At 36.2% G+C, this 13,105-nt stretch overlaps 2 protein-coding genes across 2 annotated transcripts; one reads left to right on the plus strand and one right to left on the minus strand.

Moving 5' to 3' along the window:
- Window positions 1–2,286: 2,286 nt before the first annotated feature.
- Window positions 2,287–5,476, minus strand: LOC128186335 (ankyrin-1-like). The gene has a single exon (XM_052856136.1). It carries the CDS (start codon window positions 5,458–5,460, stop codon window positions 2,623–2,625), a length of 2,838 nt encoding a protein of 945 aa, XP_052712096.1. The 5' UTR covers window positions 5,461–5,476; the 3' UTR covers window positions 2,287–2,622.
- Window positions 5,477–6,604: 1,128 nt separating this feature from the next.
- LOC128186035 (serine/threonine-protein phosphatase 6 regulatory ankyrin repeat subunit B-like) lies at window positions 6,605–11,395 on the plus strand. Its single transcript, XM_052855760.1, has one exon. It carries the CDS (start codon window positions 6,821–6,823, stop codon window positions 11,027–11,029), a length of 4,209 nt encoding a protein of 1,402 aa, XP_052711720.1. The 5' UTR covers window positions 6,605–6,820; the 3' UTR covers window positions 11,030–11,395.
- The last annotated feature ends 1,710 nt before the right edge of the window (window positions 11,396–13,105 follow it).

Genomic DNA, 13,105 nt, shown 5'->3' on the forward strand with positions numbered 1-13,105 from the left:
GTGACATCACCTGATACATGAAAGCTAGCTTGTGACATCACCTGTTACACGAAAGCTTGTGACATCACCCGATACATGAAAGCTTGTGACATCACCTGATACATGAAAGCTTGTGACATCACCTGATACATGAAATAGTTCTGAAACCAGCTGCAGGTTGTTTGCAGTCTATACCAGATTGTAAAAATATATATATATACATGTACATATTTGATATTTTCAAATGCGTTTGAATTAAGGAGGCCGATTTGGGTTTTTTTGCGGAAAAACTACAGTAGCATAACTCTTCATTTTTTAACCATAAGTAATTTAAACCAACTCTAGTTTATTTGCGAAGGTTCATGAAAATCGACCGTCTGGTTCTTTTTAGGGACCATCTCAAAATAGAGGTACATTTACTATAGGAATATATAGGAAACTGTCATTTTCCGCACATCAAAGCAGTTTTAAAAAATACTACAATAGCTTTTTTTCTCAAATTGTTATATATGATTAGTAATATCATTTCCTACCTTATATGTAAAAAACACAAAATTCTACCGTCTGGTTTTTAGTGGGGGCCATCTCAAAATATTAAAATGCACCAATTTTTGCTATATATTTGGATCATCACGAATGATGATTGGTATAATGGATTCATTCCAAAAATGAGGAAATGTCCTCGAGGATAGCATCAGTCTGTATTTAAAATTTCAACAGCGTACAATTTTTACTTTTATGTTATTTCTTATAACATACTCTTACACAGTTTCATTTTATCATAACGTCATAAAAGTGCAATGGCGATGCGCCCCTACCGCACATCGTAAAAATCGTGTTAAAAATAAAAATTTCCTTAAAAATCTAGATATTTTTATTTGTATTTTGTTTATTGTGTTCAATTTTATAAATGATATCGAAAAAAAATCATAAGAAGTATAAATCAACTGTATTATTTTAGAATGCGCTAAAACATGCGCAATGCAAACTAAAGTCGGCCTCCTTAAATATTGTGATTTGCAGAAAGCTCATAACCGATATGTTGCCTTATTAAAAAAAACACACATACAAATATTTCTTCTTGAAAAATTCATAACAGGCAAATATAGCTTTAATGTTTTGCATATGGCGTATGATTTTATCTCAAGTCTTTCTGAATTTGCAAAAAAAAAAAAAAAAAAAAAAAAAAAAAAAAAAAAAACCTGATCCAATCGTTATAATGATAATGGTGGGTTGTTTTGGGGTTTTTTTTTTTTGGGGGGGGGGTTGTTTGTTTATTTTGGGTGGGGTAAGGGTTTGGGTGTATTTCATTTCTAAGAGAAATTCTTCTATTTCTATACATTCGATGTATATTTCCCCTTATGTGTGTATTGGAAATCTATGACGTTCATTATAATTCAATAACATATCCGTCCAATCTGACCACGGCCTATGAGCACAAGTACGTGCTGTTTACCAGTGTTTGCGAACAAGTATACATCTTAGCACGCGTTTTAAATAAATATCTCACTGTAACATTTAATAAAACGTTCAAACTTACTTAACCAATACGATGCGTACATGTACACGTATTTTTTGGTGAAAAAAAATAATCGTTAATAAATCATACATAATTATCCTATTTCAAAAAATAGTTTTCCTTCCAAAGTTTCTGGCACTATATTTTTACTCACAGAAGCAGACTAAGTACTTGTTTTATAACTGTTCTATCTAATTACTTACATCCCTGACAAAGAGCGTATGTAAGGGCTTTAAAGCGACACCACAAAAATAGTTCATAAAAGTTAACACCAAAATGAAAATAAATATAAGCATTGAATGCTATATTCTGGATACCGTCGGTCCTATAAAACACTAGGCCGCGCATGACCAGGCAGCGCATGCAGTCAAATATTATCATACTGCGCTTATTCAATTTGTCTCTACAGCTTGGTGTGTTACAGGACTGACGTCATTCAAAAATTGAGCATCCAATGCTTAAATTTTAGGCACTTATGGCTGAAATTATACGTCAATTTTAAATCTTACATTCTTGAGTTCTGAATTAAATAGGTTATTTGGTCTGGTCGGACTTCTCTATCATTCTATCCTTTTCTAAACGATGAACAGAAGGAAGAGAAAAATGTCGAACTCTCTGTTTCACAATAAAGTCTTTGCATGTGATGTGTTTTGGACAGCCAAATTTAATGAGTTTAAAGTTTGTGTCAAAAACCTTGAGAATAAATGACTGAAGACAGCTTTATATACCCAAACCGAATCTTAAATTGAAACCAATGAAAAGTTAAGAAAAAGAAGATTTAATGACCAGTAAGAATATTTATTTCTATGTAAAATATTCATTGTGAAAAGTCGCACAGAACATCAACTTATTCCAACCATTCAAAAGTATGATAAAATATCGACAACTATAGATATACTGACTACAGCAATGAAATATTGACTCGATTTAAAGTCATAAACATCTACATGTATATGAAAACAAATTCTTAAAAATGCATGATTTTAACAACTTTAACAAAGTGTTAAATTTATTTGATTTATAAATAAACAGATCTCTCTAAATGGGATATGGTATGGTTATAAACGATCATATCATTTTCCACTTAAGAACCATAATTATTCTTCAATATCCCATTAATGCATCTAATTCTCGTTTAAAAGTTTGACTAAGTACTTGATGAAATACTGCAACTTATCACAATCTTCCTCAAGAAGCCTAGAACCCAACACATTATGTCGAGGGTTGAAAAAGGACGGTACAAATCGACCAGACAGCCACTCCTTACAATTCTCGAACACACTCTTTACAATTTCGGGGTCACAATCTTTGCACTTTTCGGAGGTTTGCTTGGCAGCAGTGTCAGTTTGGAGCGTCAATTGAGAGAGAGGATCTCTCACATAAAGACATTCCTCAAAGACAGACTGGACACCGTCTCGAGCAGCCTTCTCTTCTATCACACGAAGAAACGCCATTTTGATAATATATGATGGGAACAGATCTCCAACTGCTTCGTACATTTCGAAATCTTCCTCAGAAGACATGCTGTCGCGACAGCTTCGGTAGTGATTCTTAAAGTCTTCATAATCGCCAAAACTCACCAGGGGACATATTGATGAGGCAACCAAAGATTTAGCGACGATGTAACTGTTTCTAATATGGGGGCGACATCTCCTCATAATGGCTGTCTCTACGAGTGATAACGAACACCGCCAAAGGTTTTCGTCGTGATGACTAGTCATTTTTGGTACTGCTAGACATGGTAAATTCTGTAGATCCGGACCGAGAAGTATCGAACTGATTCGAGATTTGTTCGGCCACGAAGGCAAACGAACTGCTGGAACAAGATCGACGTTAATTTCCAGGCTTTTGTACTTTGAACCTTTCCAGAGCAGCACTATCTTTGGATCGTTACTTATGTCTTTTATAAGGAGTCGGTGATCTTTGGGAAAATTTTCGTTGTAAACGATATTAGAAACACGTTGTGTAAACGTTTGAAACATCGTGTGATTGGGAACCATTTTAGATTCCGTTATTGTTAGCTCTGGATATGGGTATTTTGTCTCCTCCTTTAAGTATATCAAGGTGTAGTCAGACACAGACGTAATAGTTTCTTCAAAGTCTATTCCTTCCTCTAAAACTTCGGGCGGGTTCTTCTTCTTATCTTCTTTGTCTGGGATAAGAAAAAAACTTTCTCTCACGTCTTCTTTCTGATGCTGTGGATATATATCCTCGCTTAGTTCATCAAAACAAACAATGTAATCGAATTCATCCGGATATAATGCTTTTGTTCCTTCAAAAGAACTTCCAGCAGAGAATACTGTACACTTCAATTTTGGATCACTCTTACAAAGGGCATTTGCAGCGTGTAATGCAAAATTGTTGACAACTCTTCGAATTTCAACAGCCTCTGGTTCTTCATATAAAATTCCTGTAGGCGGAGTAGATATAAGGCTGCAAAGAAACTCATTCAAATTTCCGGTTTCTCTCAAAGACTCGTTTGAATCAATGAGCTTTTCAAACTCACTTAGCTGTAATAATCTATTAGCGTGTTTCACGACCTTTTTCTGATTTTGTACAGTTTCCCTATATTGTTCATGAAAAACTTGCAAAAACTCCAAACTTGAGCGGAATTCTGCCACTTCTTTAGCGGTTTCTCCACAGGAATCCCGGGTCTCTACGTCACAGCCTGTCTTGATGAGAGTATATGCAATAGAAGACTTATTGTTCCAGGCAGCAAAATGAAAAGGACTAGACATGTAATTGTCTGCTGAGTTGATATTTGCCCCCCTTTCAATAAGAAAATCAAGAATAGAATCCCACCCATGTTCGGCAGCAATATGTATCGGCTGTCTTCCATTTGCATCTTTAACGTTTACGTCTGCTCCAAAGTCGATCAGCGCTACCGCAAGTTTCTTCTTGTTTTTCTCTATAGCAAGATGCAAGGCTGTTTGTCCCCAGTCATCACAATCGTCAACTTTTAATCCCATGTTCAACAAATATTTAAGCACGTCTGTGATTTCCTCCTCTCTGTTCACAACGTAATGCAGAAGACACTGACCTCGACTATCCTTAATATCAAGTCGACATCCTTTCTTTACAAGATACTGAAGAATCTGGAAGGGTAAATCACTGATGGAAAGATGCAAAATAGTTTGTCCAATTGCTGTAACGGAGTTTACTGATTGTTCGTCAGCCAATAGAATGTCGATGAATTTTATAGCAAGTGTCTCGTCCATCTCTGAACATCCTCGTGACTGCGAAATGAAATGGTGTAAAGGGTTGAAACCCTGTATGTCTAGATCTGTCAGTGAAGATCCCGCTTTGATCAAAATTCTAATTGTTTCTTCTTTCTCCAAGGAATAATTAATAGCTGCTAAATGTAAAGGTGACCTACCCTGGTAATCTTTACAGTTCACGGAAGCACCTCTTTGAATCAATTCCTGTGTCAATTTTGAACCCCATGGTTCAACCAAAAATGAAGAACTTTGAGTGTGTAAAGCTGTATGTCCTGTTGCAGTTGTGACATGAATATTAGCTCCGAAGGACAAATATAACTCTATCAACTCTTTATTTCCAATCAAAATGGCCTTATGTAAGGGGGTATTCCCGTATTCATCTCGTGCATGTAGATTGCCATTGGCTTGTATTAACAACTTAGCCGTCGCAACGTCCTTTACAACAAGTAGTGGGTTATTTGTTGTATTTACGATTGCTTTATGTTGTAAAAGAATTCTTACAATTCCTTCACGACTTTTCATTGAAGCAACGTACAAGGCCGTTTGACCATCGTCATTTTCTAAATTGACGTCACATCCGTCTGCAAGTATTTTTCGCACTTGGGCCTCATTTCCAGCTTGAGCTGCTTTGTGGAGGCTAGATGAGTCTTGCAGATCTTCGTCGTCGACTGCATGTACTTGTTTCATAAACTGGGCTAATTTGGCAAATGGTCTGTACGTGTTGGACGGTTTGCTATCGTTCATAATGCCGGATGATCATGCAACTACAAAATCACCAAGATCATTTTTAATCAGTTTTATCTTTAAAACAAATGTTTAAGATACTGGTTACATATATGTACATCAATAATTCAGCTATGACCATATATATAATAGTATATAGTTTTATTTATTTCTTTTTTAAAAAACCCATTGCTGTTAATGTTTACTCTTTCAACAGTTTGGCAGGGGCATAATTTCCAGTACCAGTACATAATGGCAAAACTTCATTTTTTCAAAAGTTTCAATGATGATATTGTGAATGTAAAGGCTTAACTCAACTGACTATAACGTAAATAGTATCGCTTGAAAATCTAAAATTGCCTACCTTTCGAAACTGTTCGCATTAAAAATTCAAATTTAGATCTACTTTCGTTTTACCGGGATTTAGAAAGACAGACAACTCTTGTGTCACTTTAGAATATATCGCATCTAATAACCACATGTATGAGGATCGATTCAGGGTAAATTTGCAGCACACACGCACACACAGACACAGCCATCTTAGTGTTATGGTGATTAATTTAGGAACTGCTTAATTGTCTTGGATTCATTTTTACCATCAGCAAGCGTTTTTTAATCGTCTTTGACTTGCACTTCATAATAAAGAGCTGCAAAAGGCAATAATTACCAATTCATCAACGGAAACTGATCCTGAAAACATTTTAAATTAATTTGAAACTGTATACTAATATTCTAGATGGTACATGTCATGTTTGATGTTCATTTGCATGCTGTTTTAATAAATTTGAAAGGTAAAATCCCACTTACAAAGACTAATCTTTCTTGAAATTTCTGTTAAACCCCCATTTAAAGACTCCATACGATTATATATGGAGAGAACAAATACATGTACACTGATTTTCAATATGCAAAGTGTAAATAGGCATTACCATTCAAAAAAGCCTATTAAGCCTATTAACTCTTAATAAACTGATCTAACCCTATGAACAAACGACATCTACTCATACTGATCGATGTCTTAACATTGCTAAATGAAATGTAGGAAAGGAAATATATTCACACCTTATTATCAACTCGTACCAAATAAAATGTTAATGAAGACTTTGAAACATCATTGGTTCTATGTAGACGGTGTGGCGAAAGGAGATATTTTAAATACCTGTAAGTGGAGTACAATAGAAGTGAAAGTAGAAACAGCAGTGTTTGCTTAACGACGATCGATCTAATGTTTAAAAGGATTAGAGGGCCCGGCATGTACGATATTACGGTTCATATTACTGAATAATATGTAGGTAATAAACAGAAATACTCTTATTTTACAGACATCTACCAAAGGACCACGTAAATACGTGGTGAAGAAACTGTTCGATAGGAGTCCAAAATGTCAGACTCGGAGGAGGATGATTGGGACTGGGTGGAGACGCTGGAACCGACAAAGAGACAATGGAGTCATGATAACAAGAAATTTGTCCGAACCAGAGCGTCGAAGATTGTTTCCGACAGACTCCAAACACATGACAGAGTCCTGATAACCGGAGCGGCTGGATCAGGAAAATCCGCCATTGCACGCTTTATTGGTCTTCGGTATTCTATGGACAGAAAATCGGTTTCGTACAGCACTGCACTTGATGAAATAGAAAACGCACCGATGAAGATGATAGGCACGGATTTTGACATATTTGTCATCGACGATCCTATCGGGAAATCCAGAACAGACCCACTAGCATGTCAGTGGTGGCAAAGGCAAAATAAAGAGTTTGACTATTACCTAAGAATTGGACTAAATGGGAGAAAAATAGCCCCGAATATACGGGTGATTGTTACCTGCAGGTCGAATTTGATCGACGATCAAACATCCTCGTTGTTTCAAAATTACTCAGTTATAAATCTGGATGAAGAGTCGTTGGCACCAACCATGGAGGAGAAAAAGAAAATTTTAGATAGTCACATTGATACTTCAGGCATAAGTAAAAACGACATGAATGCTATCTTGGAATCAGCTTCTGCTTTTCCAGCCTTGTGTCACACTGTTGGAATAAATGCGACATTTCGATCAAACATAAGACAGTTTTTCAGAAGCCCTTATGAATTAATTCGGAATGAAATTCTTCGCATAAAGGAGTGTGAACAAGCAAGTTACATGGGTTTGTTTCTTCTTGTTATTGGAGATAATAAGTTGTCTGAAGACGAATTTCTATCGGATTGCACATTTAAAGACGATGATGTCGAAAATGACGTTCAGGAAGAGGATGAAACTAGCATTCTTAATGAATCCGTGATATGTCTATTAAATTCATTCGGACTCCCAAGAACCACTATTGCACAGGATATTTTAGAAAGTTTAGATTCATTAGAAGGTTCGTTTCTGACAAAAGTAGAGGGTGTTTACCAGTTTCAAAACAGTCTGTTGTTTCAAACATGTCTTCATTATTATTGCATGAATGAAACAAAATTATTTCTGGAATACTGCACGGGGTTTTTCTACAGAAACTTTGCTACTTTTGAAGTTAACGATAAAGAGAACAAAGATTCCGTTTATCCGCATTTCTATTTTGAAGACAGTTTAATCGTTGATTACACAAAGAGAATATCTAGTGACATTTCCGAAAAAACATTTCTGGATGTATTTTTGTGTCAATGGACAAGTGATGAAAGGATATATCGAGTGATAGAGAAAATAATTGTGGACAAAAATCCAGAAGAGATTCTTGAAATGGCTATCAAGGCAGAACTAGCTAAAGAAGATATAGGACTTATACCATTGGCGAAAACGAACCGCATGCAGCTCAGGGGATTCTCAAAAGTAGATCTTGTCACTCTGGGTGAAAAATTGTCACCGATTGTTTTGGCTATACTTTTTTCCCACGATAAAATCTTTTTAGCTATGTTTGATAAACTGCAGCAAAATGAAATGTGTTGCAGGAATTTGAAAAAGCAACCGTTGCTGCCTGCAGTCTGTGCCAACGGCAATACAGAACTGGCAAACAAGATTCTGCATTTCTATGGAAAAGAGGAGCCGCCTTATTTGTGGAATACAGACGAAAAGATTCACGCAATTCACATTGCTGCTACCTTTCATCATTCTGATATTTTGACATTGATATCATCTCAAGAAAGCGTAAACCTGTCGACATCTTTCAATGAGGTCCCGCTATATCTGGCACTTTCAATGGAAAGATCGTGTATTTCATATTTTTCATCACAGAGTGGGAAGGAGAAAACTTTCATAGAAACTGTGAAATGTCTCATTAAAATGGGTGCAGATGTAAGAAAATGTTCTTTTCCAGAACAAAAACCAGGTCTTATTGCGCTTGCATGTAGCAAAAACAATACGCATGTTGTCCGAATTTTACTGGAGAATGGGGCGCAAGTTCACGAAGAAACAAAGGATGCACTTACTGGTTTGCATTTTGCCTGTATGCGTGGCAACATTGATCTTGTTCATCTTTTACTGTCGAAAGGAGTTGACGTGAACGTACACGGGCCACCAAAGCAACGATTAACGGCACTGTACTATGCGGCAAAATATGGTCATCATCCTATAGTCGATATTCTTCTTTCAAAAGGAGCCAAGATAGATTTACAGGTCTGTGACTGGAATTCTCCATTGTTCATTGCGTGTCGACAGGGGCACGAAAACATCGTTAAACTTCTTTTGGAGTATTCTAAAGACATACTCAAAGATTCAGACCTTGCTCCAAGTTTACATGCTGCAATTGAAAATGGAAAGGCGGCTATTGTTGAACTTCTTTTACAAAACGGTGCCAAGGTAAATACAAAAGAGAAACTGTCCAAGGAATATCCACTCAGCATGGCAGCCACCTTTGGAAATGTTAAAATTGTCAAACTCCTTTTAGACAGGAGAGCAGACGTAGACATTGAAACAAAAACTGGGTGCACGCCTCTGATTCTTGCGTCGAAACATGACCACGTGTTAACAGCTCAGTGTTTACTCGAAAATAAAGCAGACGTTAACAAAAAAGATAACTACGGGAAGTCTTCTCTATTCTATGCTTGTAGATATGGACATCTAGATATCGTTAAGCTTTTACTGAAACACAAAGCGGATATAACTATTGTTTCGGACTCTGGAGAAGATGTTTTATATATCGCTTCTTTGTGGGGACATTTCGATGTGGCGAATGAGCTTTTGAAATTCGCAAAGTATAATGATTCGACAAAAATAGACATATCTGAGCAGTTTACCCATGGAAATGATGATGATGATGATGATGATGATGATGATGATTATGATTATGATGATGACATTGACGAATTTCCTAGATCACCGCTATCAGCTGCTGTAAGAAATGGGCATGAAAAAGTTATGAAACTCTTGATTGAAAACGATGAAGATGTGAACGAGAGAGTTGATAACGATGACACCCCATTAATAATCGCGGCCAGAGAAGGCTTTGTTGACATCATGAGATATCTTCTTGAAAATGGCGCCAATGTTAACTTATCTGATTCTGAAAATGATAATGCTTTACACAATGCGAGTACATGTTTTGATAACAGCGTGGCTGCAATCAATACACTGTTGAATCATGGGATTGATATCAATAGTGCCGGAAGTGAAGGTTACACTCCTTTACACCTGGCCTTGCTGAGAGGCAATAGAAAAGCGGCTTCCTGTCTGTTGGATCATCGTCCAAATGTCAACATTATAGCAGCAGGACATTCACCACTTTTACTTGCTTGTGAAGCTGGTTTTCATGATGTGGTAAAAAAGTTGTTAAGCCAAGGGGCTCAAGTCGATCCGGAATACAATGGAAAACCACTGACTCTGGGACCTCTTAGCGCTGCAGCAGGAAAGGGTTCACTCAAAATAGTAAAAACGCTTATTGAGCATGGTGCTAAAGTTAATCCTCTCAGTTCAGATAGAAAAACCCCATTGTTTTATGCTACAAGGATAGGCAATTTTGAAATTATGAAAACGCTAATTGATAACAAAGCCAGAGTAAATGCTCCGCAAGATAAATATGAAAACACTTGTTTACATGAGAGTGTTTGCCATAAGAATGATGACGCCATGTTTCTGTTGCTGCGTAACGCTGCTGACGTGAATGCCTGCAATACGGAAGGAGTTAGCCCCCTTATGATGACTTTTGATTGCAAGCAGGGAGTTTCTGATAAACGGATTTCCCACCTTATTGAGCACGGTGCCGATGTCAATGCTTGTGATAATGAGGCCAAAACATTGCTTCACCGAGCAGCCCTGATTGGATATGATTCTATTTTAGAGATCCTGTTGAAACATGACGCAGATGCAAATAAATGCGACAGCAATGGAGAAAGCGCCCTTTTTATGGCCGTGAGAAACGGAGATGTAACGTCCGTTAAAATTCTCTTGCAACATAAGGCGGCAATCGATCTTCTTAACAAGAATGGGGAAAGTCCACTGGATATTGCCAAAAGAAACGGGATGGAAGATATAACAAAGCTTCTCACGGAGGCGTCTGATATGCACAATGAAGATTCTATCAAGAAACATGTGGAGAAGCCACTGGTGATGGTCAGAAGCCATACATTAGGCCCAGCTCTACCTCGAAAACGAAGTCCATACAAGATCCCAGTCCGACGATAATTAATTTGTTTACAGCGCGGAAGATTTAATAGAATATTGTTGCAATTATACACATAGATCATCATGCAAACTTTCAAAAGACGCAAGTACCGTAATGTTTTTCACAATTGTGTCGTCTCGTGGGTACCAGTTTTCGTGGGGTTTCTAGAATCCATGGTTTGTAATAAAAATACATTTATATATACATTAACCTACGGGCAGTGGTCAAATTAACTTTTAATATCATTATGAGCTTTTTCGCATTTCTTTTTTTGGATCAACATTTGATTTCATGGAGAGATTCAACATAAACAAATCCAAGAAATTTTGAGTGTGACAAACAATGAGAAAACTTGGTATAAAATAAAGTAAACAGATTTTCTTGTGTGTGTGCTTTGAATTTCTTTTTCTGTTGTTGTTTTGAAATTGATATGGAAGCATTGCATGCTTTTATGAAGAAGTTAATTTGAAGTTTATAAAATTTATATCATAATCCTTTTAGGTCAGAGAAGAGTTTTAATTTTAAGTTGGTATTTTTGTGTTGGTCCGCTTCACACAACCAAATTTTTAGATGAGTATATGGTCAAGGCAATGAGTTTTATTTTTATACGCATAAGAATAGATTGGTTTTTTTTACTTGCACTTTATAATGAAGAGCTAAATAAAGCAATATAATCACCACTTCATCAAGGGAAACTGATTTTTAAAACAGAGAGATTTTGAAATAAATTGAAACTGTTTATTATATTCTAGCTGGTACATGTCATGTTTGATGTACATCTGTATGCTGTTAAAATCACAGTTAAACACTCTCACATATAATGGATAATCTTTCTTTAAATTTCTTTAAACCCCTCCTTTTAAAGACTCCATACGATTATGTATAGAGAACGAATACATGTATACTGATTTTCAATATTCTTAGTGTAAACAGGCATAACTATTCAAAAAAAGTCTAAGCCTGTTAAATCCTATTAATTAACTGAGATAATTCGTCTGAATAAACGACATCTACATGTATGTACAAACTTATCGATGTCTTAACATTGCTAAATGCTAGCTTTTATGAAGAAGTTTATTTGAAGTTTATAAAATTTATATACCATTTTGCTTTTACGCCAGGGAAGAGTTTTAAAAATCTTAGTTGGTTAACTGAAGTGTTGGTCCGCTTCACACCACCCAATTTTAGATAAGTGTATCGTCAAGGCTATTTTTTTTTTAAATAATTGGTACTGAAGCCAGCGTATGTTATAAATATTCATTTGTCAAGCCATGTGCTTGCATGGGTTACAATTTAACATAGGAGATAGATAATACAACTTTTTAAACGATCATTTGGGGATGTGTGTGTGTGCGCGCAAAATTTCTTGGAATGATATGGAATTTAGAACTATCAAATTGTAAAGTTACTAGGGTCATAGTAAAATCGGTTTGCCAATGTTGCTAATGTGAGCGAGGTGGCCTCAGGGCATCTAAACTATTTCATAGGTTTAGACATTGTTTAGAATGATTGCGTTATTGGTCACATTACTGTCATGTTGTAAATTTTGAATTTACCGGGTGGCAGTAAATACAAGACTGTTACTTTCGCTGTAAACGAAAATTACATATAAATGCTAGGATTCCAATATCAGAACATGCATGGAAAATGGGTTTATAGAGTTATCTTTCTTTTGCAGAGAAAAAAAGAACCCACGATGAGTGTAATAAATTCAATCTGATAAATACATGAAAAAGATAAATATTAGATCATTTTAATCTGCTCATATCTAATCGCTTTTGACATGCTCAGATCCAGAAAAATTTTCCATGCGGGGGGGGGGGGGGGGGGTTCGACGTTTATTAGAGATCTGAGAAGGCATATTTTTGGTAATCTTATAATGTAATTTGAAGAAATTTGAATTTTGCCGGAGGAGAAGTGGTGTGTGACCCCCACCCCCTCTAGATCCACGCATGTTTGAGCACATCAAATGATCCAGTTTCTAATTTTACTTACAATCTAGATTGAATATGAATTTGACTAGTCATAATATTTGTATGTCTAATGAACATATAAGATTGATTCAATTTCCGATTTGTACAATACTTCTCTGTTTA

This window comes from Crassostrea angulata, chromosome 5 (genome assembly GCF_025612915.1).
Source record: "Crassostrea angulata isolate pt1a10 chromosome 5, ASM2561291v2, whole genome shotgun sequence".
In the NCBI taxonomy this organism is placed as follows: Eukaryota; Metazoa; Mollusca; class Bivalvia; order Ostreida; family Ostreidae; genus Magallana; species Magallana angulata.

What these genes read in the sequence shown, in the direction of transcription:
- LOC128186335 (XM_052856136.1), bottom strand. Translation starts at nt 5,460, where the DNA reads ATGAACGATAGCAAACCGTCCAACACGTACAGACCATTTGCCAAATTA.
- LOC128186035 (XM_052855760.1), top strand. Translation starts at nt 6,821, where the DNA reads ATGTCAGACTCGGAGGAGGATGATTGGGACTGGGTGGAGACGCTGGAA.